At 34.3% G+C, this 21,525-nt stretch overlaps 1 protein-coding gene across 1 annotated transcript; it reads right to left on the bottom strand.

The window, feature by feature from the left end:
- Positions 1 to 19,940, bottom strand: LOC132720820 (GATA zinc finger domain-containing protein 1-like). Its single transcript, XM_060705047.1, has 4 exons — positions 19,589 to 19,940; positions 7,100 to 7,162; positions 6,102 to 6,282; positions 1 to 2,948 (listed from the first exon to the last, which is right to left on the bottom strand). Exons 1-4 carry the CDS (start codon positions 19,883 to 19,885, stop codon positions 2,650 to 2,652), a joined length of 840 nt encoding a protein of 279 aa, XP_060561030.1. The 5' UTR covers positions 19,886 to 19,940; the 3' UTR covers positions 1 to 2,649.
- Between the last annotated feature and the right edge of the window lie 1,585 nt (positions 19,941 to 21,525).

Genomic DNA, 21,525 nt, shown 5'->3' with positions numbered 1-21,525 from the left:
TTACTTCAAAATTTATTTGTAACCAAATGTCTAAAGACAGATGGATAAAAACAAACATACATATGGACAGTGCCATAAAATAATCATACAACAGACAAGTCTTCCATTAGCAATATCTACATTAAAAATAAGAATCAGAAGTTTCTGGTTGATTCCAATCCATAACAGCAAGTGCAATGATTCAATGTAAGCCACTATATCTACTGGCCTTGATTTATCTTTTTTCAAGCCTACACAGTCTAATAAGGCCCTATATTTAATGCAACTTAATTTCAGTTGTATGATAATAACAATTTAAATTTATTAGGAGAATTTAGAAGGTCTATCATACTAATTTATTAATGAAACTGTTATTTTGTTTTATTATACCTCAAGTAAACGTTATAATTATTATATAGTCAAATGTGACATCACATGGTGTTATTTGGATCTATCATCCTGGAAATGAATATCACCTGGTTTGCAATATTCCCCACCTGGTTTGCAATATTCCCCAGGGGAGAGTAATTTATATAGACTTAAGGAGATGTACTGTTCAAGTTTTCTCCCCTGATAAAATTCAATGATGAATGGCTCGGCTCTCAGAGCAATAATTCATAGCTGTGAACAATTACATTACAATGATGTTACCAGCTTGGGTGTTATTTCAGTTCTCCGGTTCCTAATATGCAATATTTCCCGGAGACACCTGTGTTAATTTTATATTATAATGGTTATTAAGTCACTTACATGCATTAAGGTCTTACAAACAATTTAGCTGCAACTTGCTCAAACAAATTATTCAAAAACTTTAAAATATTACTGACTTCTTTACAGCAAAAAAGTTCATATGATTTTAAAAGTATTATTACTTGAGAAGACATCTATAACAACATTGCAACTGCTATTGTACAGGTTAAGCAGGAATTTTTACATGCCTCTTTCACATTATACAAACTTTACTTACTTTATTCTTAATACCAATCTATGATATGATACATACTTTCAATCTTATTATGTTAAGATACTTAACCATTATATCTTAAATGGACTTGTCCATCTTTCAATCTGGACAAAACCATTCATCATTTTTAGAGAAGATCTTAAAATAAGTATTGACCGAATAGCTAATAGTGCAGACCATGATCAGGCAGCACGAAGGTGACAGCTAAATCTTGGTCTGCACTGGTAACATGTGTACATGTAGCTTCAGTTGCCACTACAAGATTAAGTTTTAAGATGCTTGGTAACTCACAAATAATGCACTAATGATATCAGATAGTCCAACTACAGTTTTATAACCAACTAAGCAACACTGACTGGTTTGTCTTTCTAGAAATAAAACAAAAGTTATCGAAAAGAAAAACAAGAGGGCCATGATGGCCCTGAGGTCGCTCACCTGTATAAAGGCCCCCGGGGCGGGGCCAGTTTAAACCCCAGGGCTTTTATTTGAACAAACTTGAAAGACACTCATTAGAAGATGTTTCACAATGTTAAGTTTGTTAAGTTTTTACTACACACAATGAAAAACAATTATCTCCCCCCCCCCCTCCAGCAGGGCCAATTTTCACCCCAGGGCTTTTATTTGAACAAACTTAGTAGACACCCATAAGAAGATGTTTCATGCTAAACATCTAAGCTCTAGCTCATTGGGTTTTTTAAAAGAAGTTATTTTAAGTTTTTACTATATACATATAGTTAAAAACAATAATACCCCTGGGGCGGGGCCAGTTTTGACCCCAGGGCTTTTATTTGAACAAACTTTGTAGACACTTACTAGAAGATGTTTCATGCTGAATATCTAAACTCTAGCTATTTGGTTTTTTTCAAAGAAGATTTTTAAGTTTTTGCTATACACATATAAGGAAAATCAATGACCCCCAGGGGCGGGGCCAATTTTTTAAACCAGGGCTTTTATTTGAACAAACTTTGTAGACACTCACTAAAATATGTTTCATGCTTAATATCTAAACTCTAGCTCTTTGAGTTCTTTAAAAGAAGATTTTTTAAGTTTTTACTATATGCATATAGGGAAAATCAATGACCCCCTGGGGCGGACCAATTTTGACCCCAGGGATTTTATTTGAACAAACTTGGTAGATACTCATTAGAAGATGTTTCATGCAAAATATCTAAGCTCTAGCTCTTAGGGTTTTTTAAAAGAAGATATTTAAAGTTTTTTCTTTCGGTTGCCATGGCAACCAGAGTTCTGCATGGAATTAAATTCTTTGAACAATTTTTAAAGGTGACCACCAAAGGAACATTCCTGTGAAGTTTGGATGAAATTGGCTAAGTGGTTTATGAGGAGATGTCATTTAAAATAAAAGTTTACGGACGGACGGACGACGGATGGATAACGGACGAAAAGCGATCACAAAAACTCAGCCTGTCACTTTGTGACAGGTGAGCTAAAAATACCAAAAGTTTATACATTCACTTCAACTTAGATGATTCATGTATTTATTTCGAACAGAAATGCCAAATTTATAAAATATTTAGAGCTTTTATCTTGCTTTCTTATAAACAGTTAGAACAATTTATTTCATGTCTGAGTTAGTGGCTTAAATACAATCCACTTTTACATTCTCATTTATTCTACATGTGGAGATCACTAACTTGATTGAACACATCAATTTATATATCTTTCAAATTATCCATAAAAAAGAACTATCACTCGACAACTATGAACTTCTTTTCCTCCTTTACCTTCACTTTTTCTACTTTAGTTTTCTTTGGTGGAGTTTGAGGTACACTAGAGTCTGATTTCAGATTATCTTCCGGTCCGAACACATCATCGAGTTTTGTTGGTGCCAGTCTGATTTCAGGGCCCAGTGAGGACCAAATATAGCAGAGTTCGGGGGAATTGTTTAAAGTAGGGTATGGGCTTTTACTGCTTCTGTAATAGTCTGATGGTGCATGACAGACAAACTCCATATACTCCATCTTTCTTGGCAGATCTTCTTCTGGTCCTGTAGATAAATGATAAAACAAAGTATTGTTTTCTTTAACATGAAACTACAGTCGACTCTCGTTATCTCGAAGTCATCGGGACCGTCCAAAAAATATCGAGATAACGAAATGTCGAGATAAACATATTAGGGTTTAAACAAGGCAGAAACTGTTTTTTACAAAAGACATGTGCATACCTTATGTCAAATAAACTATGATATCCCCATGTCTTGTTTTCATAGGCCTAGTCAATATTTAACAAAGTAACAATTAGCGGATGTTTACCAGGTGTCTGTGATAATAACACATAGTGAGGTTTACTCAGTAATACACCAATATAGTGAAAACATTGTTTTCAGGGTGGTTTATCCGGAAATCCTTCCGGGTAATTTATCGGGTCTTTCTCGAGATTGTTCGACCACTGATTGATTTGGTGGTGATGTTGTGAAACAATATTGCAACGATAGCGTTTCTATACTTTCACTATTTCATTTACATTTTAAGTCATAATGAATTGCTACAGTGTCCGAATATTTATAAAGAACGTAAAATTCACTCATTTTGGACATAAGTCAATCAACACGCTAAATAGATTAACTTTTAAAAAAAAAACCAGCTAAACTTGTATCAAACATAATCATCATTATGACACGCGCTTTTGAAAAATTATCGTCTAGTTTGTGTTTTTCACACGTCTAAAGGGAACAGATGAAAGATAACTATTAGTCGAGATAAACAAAGGATAATAGTGTGGAAATAACTGTTGGGGCTGATATTTTACATCGAGATACTGAAAATATCGAAATAAAATATCAAGATAAACAAATATTTCCAATATAGATAGAGAAGGAAGAAAATAGGGACTTTCAAAATTTCATCGAGATAACGAAATATTGAGAAAAGCGATGTCGAGATAACGATAGTTGACTGTATATGCAAAAAATTTTTATTCCATTTAAAGGTATTGATAAGATTGTGTAAGTACATGCCAAAATATGACAAATTCAGTATTTTGCAGGGTTTTCTCTAAAACATCACAAAGAAGGTGTTAGCTACATGTATGTCCTATAGCTCTGGAGCAATTAATATTGACATACCTTGTATACTTACTTTAACAACCAAGTAAATGTAACAGCTAACCTTAAGAAAACTTTTTCATTTTAAGCAGCCCAGTGTTTTTTTTCAGTTTTGGGGGAAGGGGGTCAGTGCCCATTGGGTGGGGGAAAATAGCGCGTAAATGCCAAAAAAGGGGAATTTTCAGTGTTATTAATATTCAATAAAAGGACTAAAAATACATGATTTTTTAACAATCCTATAAGATAAATAAAACAACTAATTGAAATTAGTTAACAACTTTATTAACTGAGTGACTTCAGTTCAGTTTGATTCTTGTTTGGGTTTATTTTTTTGACGGTGGGGAATTTTCGCAATTTCATGGGGAAAAATATATATTCCGAGAGGTGGGGAAAGGGGCCGAATATCGCTGAATATTTCAACCAAAAAAAACACTGCAGCCTAAAGTGCCTTTTAAGTTATTAAAAAAAAACAATGGTTACATAGCAGTAAAAAGACAAAAAAAAAAATGGTGGAATATAAACACTGCTACTATACTGTCTCCATTGGGGGTGGGGGGGGGGCTGCTAATTATAAAATGATAAAAATGTGCTTTAAAATATGTTTATTTAAGATAACATTTAATATTTTAAATTATATTTTTAATTATTCATTATTATGATCTAATACATGTATATTATACAGGATTACTTTTACAATGATTTTACATTACATAACTGGAGTGACATTAATTATTTTTAAAATAAAAAATTTTGCTCATATGGATGATTGTTTGTTTGTTTCATTTTACGCCTTTTCCCAACAGTATTTCAGTCATATAGGCGGGTAGTTTGCTAACCATCGTTCCTGGAGAGTTACACCAGTACTAGACTACCTTCCTGCGCGTTAAACTACCAAAGCATCTCCCGGGGATCGAACTCAAGCCAGAGAGGTAACTGAATTAGAAGTCATCGACTCTAACCCCTCGACCACGGATGAAGGATAATGGAGAAAATCTATAAGGAAAGATTTTTTTCTTCTACAAAATGTGGTGGTTGGAAGGGGGGGCGCTTATTAGAGGAGAGGCATTAACTGGAAACAATACAGTATTTATCGAAAACTAAGTCCACACAAGCACTTGAAGAATCAAGTTACACTGCAACGGTTTACCTTCACTACAGATATCTTATTACATAGTGAATATATAGGGTGGGGGGGGGGAATGCTTTTCTTTCTTTCTCTCTCAATAAGAGATTCAAAAAACTTAATTGCAATGTAAAAACGCCCTATCCAATGTATACTCCCTAAATAACATGACAAAAATAATGTTAAAATGTAAATAAAAAAAATAATACAACATTAAAGCAGCATGTCTCCAAATTTGATTTTTTTTTTTTCATAAAAATTATCTTAATGAGTAAAATTGTTATCAATTGAACTAAACAAGTGTTTAAACTATGTCTATACAAAGAAGTTAAATACCAATAACTACTTTCTCTTATTTCATTAAATAACAGGGTAGAATTTTGGTGATAAAAATAATAAAATAGGTCATCAGTGATTTTTTTCACTGTATTTTACAGCAGAATAAAGGCTGTTTACCCTAGCCTAAAATAGGTATATTTTCCCCTAAAAATGCTAATATTTTCCCATAAAATGCCTCGTGCTCTTTCCTACCAGAACCATTACTTAACAGCATCTGACATATATCAGCCAAAAGACAGAAATCTGTTCCTATACACAGCCCCTGCTATATACCATGCATATTAAAATGAATTGAAATAACTTTTTTTTTATAAAAACAATTATGGGTAAATTCCATTTTCAGTTGTTGGAATTTGATTTCATGTTTTCCCCCTTTTCTGATTTAACACGCTTTATTTTCCATTTCAGAGAGCCACAGGTTGTTTTGAAAATTGGAAAAAAGATCACTGGTCATATTTTTAGTTATAAATGTACATTCAATGGCTTGTGAATACCAGTATGTCTTACATTTCTCATTTCTTAAGCTTTTTTGTTTTTGTTGTTTGTTTTTTTGGGGGGTTTTCGGTGAAGATTTTTCACTCATCTGGAGGCACGGCCCTTTAAGACTGAAATAAAGGAGAAAAATGCTGTGATACCTAGCACATAAGTCGCAGGATCAAATTTCCCAGAGAAAGAATCCCTGGTTGGTAGAAGCCATGTAATTACTGCACTCTTCTCATAGTACTGGTCCTGAAGAAATCCCCGGATCTGAGCATAGTAAATATTCTCATCATCGTCAACAAGTGATACAATGTCCCCAACCTGGTAATATGTTCCCTGAATTATATGAAATATATGTTATGTTACAACATGTTTATAAATAGCAACTACATGTACATAAATAAACTGTATGGTCATAAATTTGATTGAAATATCCCCCATTATTGGTAGTTGCAGAATAGCCAAAAAAAGTCACAAACGATAATTTTTAGCAATCTCAATGGTATCTATTCAATAAGTTGTCTAACAGAACGAGCAATATGATTGTCAATCAAGATTGGTCTGCCTTCACCATGTAACCATGTAACAGATGCAGCATATAAATCAGCTCCTCATTGTACCCTGTTCTGTATTGCACTGTAAAATGCTATAATTAGCCCTACTGGAACTAAATGTGCTAACTTTGCGGCACATATCAGGGTCTTTCTAAAAGTATTTGTAAGCTAACAAAACCAACATAATGCGTTTGCCACCAGCATGGATCCAGACCAGCCTGCGCATCCGCGCAGACTGATCAGGATCCATGCTGTTCGCTTACCAACCCTATTACATGTAGAGAAACTGACATCCTAATCAAACTTTGCCTTTCATCAAATAAGGATGTATCTTTTAAAAGAATCATAGTCTAATGTTCAGCAGAGTTGTTACCACTCACAACAGTTACTGTGTCTTCAAATCCCATCAGGGTCTTTGGATTCATTCAAATGATGAATCTATTCAGCTAGCTTACAAATGATTGTCGGAAAGCCCAGAAAATTGTCATTTTATAAGACCATTACAGTTTTGCAAGACAACTGATAAACATTCCATATAAAATTCAGAATCTTAATACATGTTTAATGAAGTATTAAAATGTATTACAAATAAAAATTACCTCATAAAAAATACTTTCTCCAGTAACAATTGTTGATACTGCAGTTGGCGCCTTTACTGGTTGCTGTGAAAACAAAATTTATAATATCATGATTAAAATTTGTTGCCTAGATATAAGTATAAATCAAGAACATCAACTTTTCTGAGATCATGTCAATAAAGATATTGGAAGAAAATAAAATTCTGTCAGATAAAAACAAAAGTTAGATATAAATTTCTCTTATTACACATTAGTACTAGTAAACGGTCAACATGTACTCACTTGGTGATGTGAACATCGAACAAACAAACATAATACAAACGAGAAGTAGTACTTCAAGACTAAAGTAATATCAGTATCAACTAAGAACAGAACTGGAAGAAGAGATGCAGTTGCCAATTATATGAAGTCTTACTATCTTAGTACTATCTTGCAACGAAACTGGTAGACGATTCAACAGTGGGAAACTTTTGGAAAAATGAGTAGGAGTGATACAGTGCTTATGATACGTGTAACGAAACTGGCAGATGATTCCACAGCTTAGTCTAGTAAGATACTTTTTGGAACAAGGCAGTCTGAAGGACAGCTAAATCCCCTTCTGCAGCGGACATGAATGTGTACTTCTTGACTTTTAACAAACTATGACCTTGATAGCACTTATTTGTGCCAATAAATTTAAAATCTTCCATAAAGTCAAAGTGTTTTGGAAAACATTTTAATGTTGACCATGGGGGTACCTCCTGAATGTTGGGTTCTACACATCATGTCATAATGGTGATGCTTTCTGTCATGTCATCTTAAAAACACTTCAGCATTTTTGCGACGGACGCGCCCACAGGCGCGTTCAGAGCTAAGTCATCTACACATGGGATTTCGTCGGCTACAATCGCGCAAAGTGTCCTAAACCGATTAACAGCCCAAGAAATAGTACATGAATTTGATCCTTCAAAACTCCCATACTTTGTCGGGATATCTTAAAGTCTTCCATAATTAGCCTGTTCAATTTCAAATTAAGTTATCCAAGTTAAAATATGAACGTATATTATTGATAAAAACGTTGTAGTCCCGTAGTATTATTGCGCAATATGCAAATTACTGCCGAAACGATTTACCGCTGTCGAAAAAGTAGGACAGCAAATTATACTACAATAAAGGTGTAAGCTCTGAGTTCCAAGACATTATTAGTAGAAAATAAATATTTCTACATTATACAAAACATTATTATTAACAAATCAAAAGTTTTTCGTGACTCTAGGATAACTCGCGCATTAATAAAAGAAGAACTATTTTCGTGACTCATACCGTGGGTTTAGCTGAATATTCAGCAGTTATTAATAAATTAGATACAGTACAATGGTTAGTATAAATATCTATTTTTGAAAATGCATGTAAGAAGAGAGTTAATTTTCAACACTTTACCACCATGTAGTCTTTCATGGTAAGGAAGTTATAATATCAGTTCTACTTCCGATTCTTGCGGTTTGTTTACATATTTTTCTAGGTCACGATATGAGTTAACCTTCGCTATTCTAAAAATAGATTCTGCTTCACTTGTGCTGATTTTTGGACAGGCGATTATGGAGTACACATTATACATGTAATAAACCAACGGATTACATGCAATACTTTTAGAAATTCTATACGATTGTAAGAAGATGGAATTTAGTGTGAAATTGAAAAGGACAACTAAACACTGTAGTGCTTAAGTGACATTTAAATTAAAATAAAAACGATGTGCTCTGGCCTCTACATCTTTACCTTGTAAATAAAAAAAAATCTAAAAAAATACACTATTAATTGCTGATGATTTTAACCAAAAAAATTTTTTTAATGAGACCTATCCAAGAGAAATAAAAATACAAATGACTTATATTTTATTGTCTATATGTCCACTATGATATAACACGAAGCAATTCTAAATAGCATTCTCAAATGTATAATGTATTATGCTTGAAGTATATTTGCATGGTTTTATTTTAGAAATATTTCGTTGACAGTATTTTTTTTCTATTTACATATCATATCTTGGAATAAATCGATAAGGACACTGATTTACAAGTTTGACCAGAGTTTTTAGGCATAAATTTCATTCTGTATTTAAGTGCTTGAAAGTAAAAAATCTGAATTATATCAGTTTGGGACACAAAATATATTGCTCTACAAATCTCGAACTTGTATGGAACAAATTTTTTCTGTTATATATTTTGTGTTTCGATTTTGTTTTTTTTTCTAAAAAAGCCTTAATGACTCTCCGTTTGCATGTCCGTCGCATTCAATGCTGCAGCACTTTGATTAATGTTATGGAGCCGACAGGAAATGTAAACTTTTTAACACCTGACCTTTAAGTGTGACCTTGACCTTGGAAGTAGCAACCAAATTATTGCGCTCTGCACATCATTTCATAATGGTGATCACTTGTGCCAAGTATATAATTTTTTCAGCAGTTTCATAGTTATGGAACTGACACAAAATGTACACTTTTAACACTTGACCTTAAAGTTTGACCTTGACCCTAGAGGTAGCAACCACATTATTGCGCTCTGCACATCGTCATATAACGGTTATCACTTGAGCCAAGTTATTTAAAAAAAAAATTCAGAGGTTTAAAAGTTATGGAGCCAACACAACATCTAGACATTTTAACACTTGACCTGTAAGTGTGACCTTGACCTTGGGGGTAGCAACCCAATTATTGTGCTCTGCACATCATCTCACAATGGTGATTCAGTCACTCATCATTTGTGCCAAGTTATTTAAACAAGAGGGCCAAAATGGCCCTAAATCGCTCACCTGACCCATCAAACTCATCCTAGCAATTACCTAGACAAGCAACCTGACAAAGTTTCATGACAGTTGAGTAAAAAATGTGACCACAAGAGTGTTAACAAGCAATTATCATAGTATTGCAAGCAATCCATAAGTCCCCTACCGGATGGAACCCCATCAACATTCTGAAGGGCCATTGGCCATTCACTAATGTTTTTATTTTTCTCTATTTTAAGTAAAATTGTTGGAAAAGTTCTTTAAAAGTGATCACAGGAAGCAGTTTTGTTGAAAAGACAGACGGACTGAAGGACACTCTAAATTTAATATTTGAAACATCCCTGTTACCAAAATATAACAATTTAAAAAGCAAAATTCTTAAAGAGGAGATAACTCTGGAATTAAAGATGCAATTTCATAAAAATTTTCCTTTTTGACTAATCACAAATATTGTTATATTTGCCATGTTTAAAGCCTATTTGTTGCCAAGGCAACCAATATTTTTTTCAAAATAAGAAGAACAGATAAGACATGCATAATTTCAAGACTGCCACCTACCCATATGTCAAGTTTCATAAAAATATTTCCAGTACTTTTTGAGTTATCACTGGATTCAGTTTATGTGTAAAATTTGCCATATTTTCAGTCTATGTGTTGCCATAGCAACCAGAATTTTCAACATAGGAAGAAAGGAAAAAGATGTGCATAATCTCCAGACTGCCATCTACACATATTACAAGTTTCATAAAAATACTTCTATTACTTTTTGCGTTAACACTGGATCCAGTTTATGTGTAAAAATTGCCATATTTTCAGTCTATTTGTTGCCATAGCAACCAGAATTTTCAACATAGGAAGAAAAGAAAAAGACATGCATAATCTCCAGACTACCATCTACCCATATTTCAAGTTTCATAAAAATATTTCCAGTACTTTTTGCGTTATCACTGGATCCAGTTTATGTGTAAAATTTGCCATATTTTCAGCCTATTTGTTGCCATAGCAACCAGAATTTTCAACATAGGAAGAAAAGAAAAAGACGTGCATAATCTCCATACTGCCATCTATCCATATATCAAGTTTCATAAAAATATTTTCAGTACTTTTCAAGTTATCGCGGGATCCAGTTTTGTGGACGGACGGACTGACGGACTGACAGACAGACGGACGGACTGACAGACAGACAGATGGACGGACGGACGGAGGGTAAACCTAAAGTCCCCTCCGGTAAACCGGTAGGGGACTAACAAGGTTTTTCCATATTTGAGCAGTGTGACCTAGTTTTGACCCCAGGTGACCCATATCCTAATTCAACCTAGAAATTATCAAAACAAAATTTCAGACCAATTTCAAGGATATTTGGATCAAAGTCACTAGAGTGTCAACAAGATTTTTCTATTTTAGCTCCTGTGACCTAGATTTTCATTCGAGATGACCCATGTTCGAACTCATCTGAGCAATTACCCAGACGAGCATCCTGACCATGTTTGATGACAATTGAGTCAAAAATGTGACCAGTAAAGTGTTTAAGAACAAATGTGGACGGACGACAAACCACAGACATTCAATGATCCTAAAAAAAAAGGGCCATAACTTGGCCAAAATTCATTCAACTGGAAATCCAATGCAATATGCGCAAGGACTTGAGCTACAAATCAATACTGTAAAGTTTCATTGAAATTGCATTAGTGGTATAAGAGAAAAAGTCCAGACAAACTTTAAAAATAAAATTTATTTAAGGGCCATAACTCAGACAAAAATCGTTGAACCGGAAAATGCTGACGGATTGCACAACTAGACTTGGTACTGATCATGCCTGTAAATTTCATACATGTGAACTCTCCAACTTTTAACGGGAGACTCCCACTTTCTGCATCCACATTTTCAAAGATTTTTCCTAAAATAAGGGGTATTTTAACAAATTAAAGAAATCTCCCTATTTTTGATGTCAGAACTTCCTTCTTTGTTTATTGCAAATTCTAAAATCTCCCTCTTTTTGAAGAAAAAAGAAAAAGTTCACATCTATGAAAGTTTGGATGAAATTGCACCAGTACTAGTATATGAGGAGTAGTCCAGAAAACGTCATAAGTTTTGTGATGGAAGGACAGACAGAAGATGGACAAGCGATCCTTTTCGAGGACGATTCCCATGCAACTTGGAGAGTATCTCATAGTCATAGTTCAGAACTGTTCACTCTTTAGGGGAGATAATGCGTAAGTTGCCAGATAGCTCAGTTGGTTGAGCTACTGTATATTATTTAGTCCTATAAATATGACGTAGAGCTTTGAGATATTTTTGCTTCTGGGCAAAGCAACGTCATATCGAAATTGCTCAAAAACCCATAGCATGTTCTGCCAGAAAATCGGGCGGAACGAAAAACAGTAAAGACAGTGTGTAATTATTAACATTAATTTTGACCTATTTATGAACAAAACTAAAAAATAAAAACCTTTTGTCAAAAAAATTAAACTGTCACATCCGAAAAATCATGATTAAATCCTCTCATGTATTTAAATTCCTTTAACAGCCGATAAACAAATGGTGACCATACACTCACGGTGCGCGAAATCTGATTGCTAATTCAAATTTATGCAAGCGTTTAACTGAGTCAGAACTATTCTAACGGAATATTTTTTTAACGAAATAATTGCCCATGCACCATCAGTGTGTTCGAATATATTTTTCCGTTTAAAAATTTGGAATCAATCTGTAAAGCACCTTGCTTAACCAGTTTGGCTGATAGACAAAAATCGATTGATGTTTATAAGGGGAAGTCAAAGTCAGGGCCCGCAAAGCGGGCCCGGGCTTTGGCTTGCCCGGTTATAGACTATACATGAGTACATTATACATGTGTACATTTAAAAAAACAAGAACTGTCGGAGGACAGTAACGCTCGACTATTCGAAAATTTGTCACAAGGGTGTTTAATTGAGTATAATAATGCTTACCTATATGAATACATAAAATTGTCCGAAAAGGTACAAACCCTTCAAGTTTCAATACTTTCCCTTCAGTAGTTATGGAGATACAAGCTTACACACAAAACTTAACCAAGAATTTATGAATCGAAAAAAGGGGCATAATTATGCGAAAAAGTAAATCAAAGTTATGGGACTTGTGCCAATCATCTTAGATAATCACAGACAACAAGAATGTGAAGTTTCAATCCATTCCCTTCAGTAGTTATGGAGATACCAGCTTACACGCAAAAACTTAACCAAGAATTTCTAAGTCAAAAAAGGGGCATAATTATGCAAAAAAGCAAATCAGAGATATGGGACTTGTGCCAATCATCTTAGATAATCACAGAGACCAAGTGTGTGAAGTTTAAATCCATTCCCTTCAGTAGTTATGGAGATACCAGCTTACACGCAAAAACTTAACCAAGAATTTGTAAGTCGAAAAAGGGGCATAATTATGTAAAAAAAGCAAATCAGAGTTATGGGACTTGTGCCAATCATCTTAGATAATCACAGAGACCAAGTGTGTGAAGTTTAAATCCGTTCCCTTCAGTAGTTATGGAGATACCAGCTTACACGCAAAAACTTAACCAAGAATTTGTAAGTCGAAAAAGGGGCATAATTATGTAAAAAAAGCAAATCAGAGTTATGGGACTTGTGCCAATCATCTTAGATAATCACAGAGAACAAGTGTGTGAAGTTTCAATCCATTCCCTTCAGTAGTTATGGAGATACCAGCTTACATACAAAAACTTAACCAAGAATTTCTAAGTCGAAAAAGGGGCATAATTATGTAAAAAAGCAAATTTTTTTTTTATCAGAGTTATGGGACTTGTGCCAATCATCTTAGATAATCACAAAGAACAAGTGTGTGAAGTTTCAATCCATTCCCTTTAGTAGTTATGGAGATACCAGCTTACATACAAAAACTTAACCACAAGGACGCCGACAATTGGGTGACTGCATTAGCTCGATTATTCTGCGAATAGTCGAGCTAAAAATCAAATAAAATAAAAACAATTAAAAAATATATAGAATTCTATACCTATCAATTAAATTTTCAGTGTCAGTTCTAGTTAGGGGCTGCCATTTACAGTGTAACTCAATCATAAAAGAAAGTGTATTTCCATAACGGAACAAATCTCAACTTTTCGGATAAATAATAAACGTTGAGTGTTCCGAGTGAAAACGGAAGTGGTGCATGAAATACCGAATGACACCTTTAAAACAGAAAAAAATGAAAGGAATTTTTAACGACTTCCCCGTTCATAGGCTTTGCCTTATAATTTTCATATTATTTTACTTTTAATTGTTAAAAGTACACTGTTTGAGAGTTTTTGTGTATGATTGAGCATGAAATTGAAAGAAAAGGAGATAAACTTTTGAATAAAGCTTGAAAGGCAAGACAATAGACATTTTTAAAATTTTTATGACGCTATGCGCTTTTGAGCAATAACTAATATGAAATTAGATGCTACCTATGGCGCGGAAAGCTCTTATGATTTATGATTTAAGCATAACATGTTTAGTGTACATGCATGCAATTTGTTAGCTAAAGAGACTTCAGCGAACAGGTTTTATAGTACTTCTAGACTTGTTTACTGTCGCACTTCAAAATAAAAGCGACAGATAAAGTTATGGAAGGCAGAACAAGCAATTCGTTAAAAAGTAAATGCAGGTATTTTGTACCGTAAACAGAAACGAATAAATTGGTGGTGTTCAACCTATCATCGGAAGAGGGACCACTGCGCATGCGTCTGGAAAATCCCGTCCGCCATTTTCTGTTAATCTCTAATCACATATGTTGTTTTTACGTTATTTTTAATGTGCTAATTTATCAAAAAGGATTTAAAAGTAACTTTTTAAATTTATCATCGTGACTCCCAGCAAACACCCGACGTTGACACAACGTTGGATCACGTTGACACAACGTTGGATCAACGTTGAAAATTGGTCGCGACGTCGGCGACCTTCACACAACGTCAAACCAACGTTGAAACCCCAACGTCTAATAAACGTTTCATTTTGACGTCGGCTCGACGTCGGATTTTGGTCGGTTATCTGACAATTGTTAAATTTAATTTATAAAACCAATATATATAAATATAAGCATAAACAGTGGGAATTTTAAGTTTCTTTAGAAAGGGAAAATTATACATTTATTTGCCCAATCGAAACAACAACAGTGTCACGTGGGTGGTTACTGTACGATATTCCATAGGTGGCGCTCGGTAAACGGATAGCCGCAGATCAGTATAATATATATTTGCTCTATTTTCTTTTTAATAATAACTTATATCCTCGAATTAGTTAAAGAAGTGTTTAAATAATTAACAATCAAGTTGTTATCATTTTTATGGGCTTCATTTTAAAGTGGTAAATAATTTAGTAAATTCGAATTGGAGTTTTATCGGATTTGAAATTCAATTGTATTGGCGGACAAAAACGACGGTTTGACAGACAAAGTTTATATTTCAAACAAATAGAAAAAGGTAGGCAAACGTTACATATTGTTTTTTTAATGCTTATTTACCTCATGTTTGCATGGATTCGACGGTTAATTGATCATTGTAAAGTTTGACTAGTAAAACTTAATGTCACATGATTTCGCGACATAAATATATTCGTTTCCTCGTTAGAGCACTTCATTATTTGCTTTTTTGTACTATCGGATCATTTTTCTCACACTGGCATTGTCAAATTATTTTTGCATAATCAATGGTATGAAATATACTAGCAATTTAAATCAATAAAACGTTAATGCAGTACGTTAGACTATATTATTCAAATGTTGGCATATAAAATTTCCTCTTATTTCTTATCAACATGAATTTCCCTTATATGAGGGGCCAGTCATTTACATATGTATCACTTAACTCAAGCACAGTTTGATTTTGATGTCTGTGTTATATTGTTGTTTAACTACAGGTTGTTAAATTGAAGTACTTTAACCATGATCATACCATGTGTTTCTTATAATTATTATAATGATTCATGGCATTTGATACATGTAAATGATACTTTTGGTAAGATATATCTGAAACCACATTTTTTAATACTTATCTTTACATTAATGTATTGAGACTACACATTAGTAGTCAGTAAACAGTGGTAAACACATTATCAAGGTTATAAATCAATAAAAATAATATTTTGTTAATTAGCCTGCTTATCAAATATAGTGAAACAAGTTATATGCTCTTATCATAAAACGTTTGTACCCTCAACCAATCTGCCCTTTATACTCTTAGCTGATCGGATCATGCTGGGCAGAGATGATATCTATAAATTGACAGTAACATGTGAATTTCTTTGATGTTGTATGAGCATTTGTATAAATTATAATGAATATAAAAAAATAACATTTTCATATTAAATTTTGCGCAGGTAGAATTGATTTGGTATTTGTTATGCTTATGAGTTAACGAAGATAAATGATCTAAGTTTAACTTTTATTTCTTTAAACACCTCTGTATGATTGAACAACAAATTTCACAAAGCTTCTCTCAAAAAGGTCTGGTGAATATTTATCACGATCTTTGATTCTATCATTCAAAGAAATTGCCAATTTTGAAATAAAAAATGTTTTGTATTTTTCTTTCTCTTATTTCTCTTAAAATTGAAGTAAATATAATTGGATTTTGCCTATTATATTAGACAAACATCACATGGCTAAATTAAAAAAAACGATTTTGACCAATTTTATAGTAACGCAAAATATGAAGTCTATTTTTTTGTGATATCGTTATAAACAGAACACAAAATTATCATATAATTAAAACAAAGTCATTTCAACGAATCGATAGAGTACTATAAACTTTCTGAAAATGCTATAGTTAGCAAGGTCAATGTTCAATTGCAAAAATTTCTGAAACAAACTTAATCTCATACTTAATGAAAATAATTAATTGAACATTCATCAGGTTGTTTTCGTAAACGTGCTTTGATAATTATAATATTGTTTCGTCTTTCAGTAAATATCAGAGATTGTGAAAATTACGAAAGTTCAAAGGAGGAAGATGAAATTATTAAGAGGAAAAGAAGAAGAAAAAACACCCATGATTTTGTGACAGGTATATTTTAAAATATTACATTGATCACAAAGCCATTTTTGTCAAAGGTACATGAAACTGCATGGTTTAAACTCAAGTAAAAAATAATAAGCCTCTTTTTGTTAAAGTAGTTGGAGAGTTTTGTCAGAATTTAATTTAATTGTAATATGTAAAGTGATTTATTTTTGCAATTGAAACTGATTATTTGATTTATTTTTAAATTTCAGATAGTGTGATGAGATCTCAGGTTGGAGAAGGTAAAGGTTCAGATTATGATATGCTTAAAGGATGCCCCAGATCGCCATAGTGGAGGTCGACGAAAGAAGAATGCTAATTAAGATACATGAACATTGCTTTTCATAGTAATATCAAAATATTCACAATGCTGTTCTATTTAACATTCAGATAAAAAGTACAAAGAAAACAAGATATGTTTGTAAAACATGTATGCCCCCTATCAGCAGCCAATTATTCATGTGATAAGGTAATTATGCATGACTTCTGACCCAGTGATCAAACAATTAATAAGGGTTATCAAGTACCTACTGGTCATGACCTTGACCTTTGACCCCTTGACCCAAAACTCAATAGGGGTCATCTGCTGGTCAAGACCTATCATCATACAAAGTTTGAAGTTCCTAGGCCTAAAGGTTCTTAAGTTATTGATCGAAAAGCATTTTTACCTACAAGGTCAATGTGACCTTGCCCTTTGACCCCTTAACCCCAAAATCAATAGGGGTCATCTGCTGGTCATGACCAATCACCATACCAAGTTTGCAGTTCCTAGGCCTAAGGGTTCTTTAGTTATTGATCGGAAACTGTTTTTCATGACCAATCACCATACCAAGTTTGAAGTTCCTAGGCCTAAGGGTTCTTAAGTTATTGATCGGAAACTGTTTTTACCTAAGAGGTCAATGTGACCTTGACCTTTGACCCCTTGACCCCAAAATCAATAGGGGTCATCTACTGATCATGACCAATCACCATATCAAGTTTGAAGTCCCTAGGCCTAAGGGTTCTTTCGTTATTGATCGAAACCGTTTTTACCTACAAGGTCAATGTGACCTTGACCTTTGACCCCTTAACCCCAAAATCAATAGGGTCATCTGCTGGTCATAACCAATTCACCATACCAAGTTTGAAGTTCCTAGGCCTAAGGGTTCTTATGTTATTGATCGGAAACCGTTTTTTACCCAAGAGGTCAATGTGACCTTGACCTTAGACCCCTTGACCCCAAAATCAATAGGGGTCATCTACTGATCATGACCAATCACCATACAAGTTTGAAGTTCCTAGGCCTTAAGGTTCTTTACTTATTGATCGGAAACCGTTTTTGCTTACAAGGTCAATGTGACCTTGACCTTTGACCCCTTGACCCCAAAATCAATAGGGGTCATGTACTTGTCATGACCAATCACCATACCAAGTTTGAAGTTCCTAGGCCTAAGGGTTCTTTAGTTATCACTCGGAAACCATTTGGTCTACGGACCGACGGACCGACAGACCGACAAGTGCAAAGCAATATACCCTCTTTTCTTCGAAATGGGGGCATAAATATACAATCAGTGATTGGGATAGATAAAATCGAAAATCCCAACCTCAGGGTGATCGGTTCAGTCGGGAATAAGCCTTGGTGATATAAGAAAAACATGCATGAATGTTAACCATACAAAATGTCAGTGTTAATGTTTATAAATGAAGAATTTTGTCTCTCTAAAACATGATTAATTAATACATGAAGCGTAATTTTAGTACATACTGTCAAGTTTAAAAGTTTCAAAATACGTTATTTCTTATAGTACCACATTTATTTTGTACATGTGATTATTGAAAATAAATTGTTGAAATTATAAGAATGCTTATTTGTTCACCCTTCTAATGAGCTTAATAATGAAAAAACATATTCCAAAAAGTTTGGCATGGTCAGATAAGGTTGGATTATGGTCAGATAATGGTCAGAAAAGGTTGAATTATGGTCAGATAATGGTCAGAAAAGGTTGGATTGTGGTCAGAAAAGGTTGGATTATGTCCAAATAATGGTCAGAAAAGGTTGGATTTATGGTCAGATAAGGTTGGATAAAGGTCATTTTATAACGTTGTATAGACGTCGGTTTCTGACGTCTAAAAAACTTTCAAATCCAACCTTCTGCCAACATTTACTTAACATCAGGGTCTAACGTCAGTACAACGTTGGTACACCGTCTTTTGTTTGCTGGGCTATAGTTCTTATGAATGAAATGAATGTTTATTTTCTGATTTTGTACATCATTCTTTCACCGGAAGTGTTATAAGCATGCATCTGCTATTATGTAGACGCTCATTAAAAGCGCTGTGATATCTATATTTAGCTCAAAAGGATTTCAAAATGGCGGCGCCCAGTTAACTAAGGATTTCTTCACAGCTCATAAGGTATAGGATATATATTTTTTTGAAATTTTCATTTACTTTTAATTTGATTTCATTTGAATTGATACGCGTCATACATGTTATCTAAGAGCGCTACAGCCCTAGCGGGGCCTCGGCCCCGCTCGTACTTTCCGCGTTTTAGACGTCAGGCTTGACCGACATAAACTATAACAAGCCTGTAATGTCTAATATATTGGACTATATTTATTCTGGGTTCAAATCCTGTCAGTGACTACACATTTTTCTAACCTTGTGACAAATGTGCTCTCAAATGACCAAAGTATAAACAGAAAAAATAACTACTTCCAAATAAGAAATGTAATATGTACACTTTTCTTGAATATGATCCTTCTGCCTTTTCCTTTTGTTGCCACTGGTTTGGCACTGACACGATATTTCGATGGTTTGTTTCTTGAGCTTTTTCTTAACACTCTTTCCTGCGCACTCTCGGAGTTTTGTCCACCCTTTTTTGCTTGATTTCCACCGTTCCCATTTTGTTCCTTACCACCATGTGTCTGCTTTGTTACGCATTCGTTGCACAAAATGTCGCCTTTGTCTCCTTTGCTCCACATTTTCGATTCATTGCTTTTACAAGCACTACACACTGGCTTAACTCCCAGAGGCATGATTAGTTGTGAGTCCTCACTATTCAGAAATTCCCGTCGCAATCTTTTAATAAAACAAATAGCTACTCTAATACAACTTTGTTTATTTGTAAATTGGGGAAAATGTCCAATTCGATCCGAACAATAGACGGAAGTTAGTTTCTTATTAAGAGAAGTCTAAAGGGAGGCAACTCAAACCATTCGTTCACATTATGATTCGACCATGATCAGACTATTCGTCATTTTAAATGACGATTCTAATTATTCCATAAAACTGAAGAACAATAATAGGCAATATCCCGGATGAGTCCTATTTCTTCTACTGTAAACAATGGCCAACTTCACTTTTAGTGTTGATCTCTATTACACAGACGCTTTCTTCCACACATAAATATGTAAATTTCACTTACGCACAATTCAGATATTCGGCGTCATGAATTCATGTCTTTGCTTCAATTAATGCGTTTCTTAAGACTTTCTTAAGACTTACTTTGTCTTATATTTATACAATTAAACAAAATGGAAACGTAAATTCAGCAAACCTCATAAACATTACGAATTCCATGTCTGCTACCACGGATTTAAATTACAATTAAAGTCCGTGCTGCTACAGAGACAAATTTACGGAATGAATACTATAACTATGTAGCAGGAGAGGGCTACTTCCGAGGCGACAGGTTGCAAAATTATCACAACCCGGCTTCGCAAGTTCCTCTCCCTTTTACTTGCTACTGATTATAATGCCTGAAGCTTGGACTCACTTCGTCCCTTTATAAATTCTGAATATTTGCTGCAAGAAATGACAAAAACACCAAGTTTCCAGTTCTGATTTTTAATACAAAACTAAATACTTATACGACAATGTTCTTTGTTCAAACATATAAACATAGACATTAATTATAATTTCTATAATATTAACCAAATTTAATTTTAAGAACTTACAAGTCCGAATAATGGAAGAGAGATATAATGCACTTTTACTTTAATAAAGAAATACTTAATAATTTACTTTTACTTTTAATAAAAAGAATATACCTAATAAATTTAGATATGGGAAGAGGCGGTAGCTTGGCTTTGTAAACTTTGCTATCAATGATGCATGTATGTAGTTAAAGCTTAATGAGGGTCCATCCGCCCTCTCGGGCACAAAATGCAGCTTTCGCTGTCGAGTACGGACCCCGGACATGTCACCAGTCATGCCCTTAAAGAGTTAATTTTGAAGCATAAAATGGTGATAATTTATACCTCCATGCAATCTCCACGGAGTATTAGCCAAAGATATGAATTTTGAGCCAAAAGTAGGTCACTGTACGGCGGTCAATGAGAACCTAAATGTACAGTAACCTAGATGTGACAATAGGAAAGGTGTTTAGCCCTGAAAAGGGCTGTTGGTGCCAGCTATAGGCCTGCCTTACAAGCCGTCTATCTGTCCTAGGGGCTCACGCACCCTAGTACACCATCCTCGTCGTCTCAGCCTACATTGTAGGGCCACTCCCCTCGGCATTAGTCAGGACATCGGCAGCTGGTCCGCAGAAGTGACGAATAGGATTCCGTAGTTAACGCCCACGGATGAAGGCTACGTTAAAGTTGTCTACCAGCCAAGTTGTAAATCTTCTGCCGATGCCCTGTGCCTTCTCAGCGACGTGCACGCTCCGAGCTAT

Source organism: Ruditapes philippinarum, unplaced genomic scaffold, assembly GCF_026571515.1.
Source record: "Ruditapes philippinarum isolate M1 unplaced genomic scaffold, ASM2657151v2 ctg25_1_1_1_1, whole genome shotgun sequence".
Classification (NCBI taxonomy): Eukaryota; Metazoa; Mollusca; class Bivalvia; order Venerida; family Veneridae; genus Ruditapes; species Ruditapes philippinarum.
This window is presented reverse-complemented; position numbering and strand designations above follow the sequence as displayed.

Bases quoted from the DNA above. Each gene is read 5' to 3' on its own strand.
- LOC132720820 (XM_060705047.1), bottom strand. From the start codon at position 19,885: ATGCCTCTGGGAGTTAAGCCAGTGTGTAGTGCTTGTAAAAGCAATGAA. The intron at 7,163-19,588 runs GTACATATTACA...TTGTTTTCACAG, and splicing joins GGATCATATTCAAGAAAAGT to CAACCAGTAAAGGCGCCAAC. The intron at 2,949-6,101 runs GTATCACAGCAT...ATTTATCTACAG, and splicing joins TCCTGCGACTTATGTGCTAG to GACCAGAAGAAGATCTGCCA.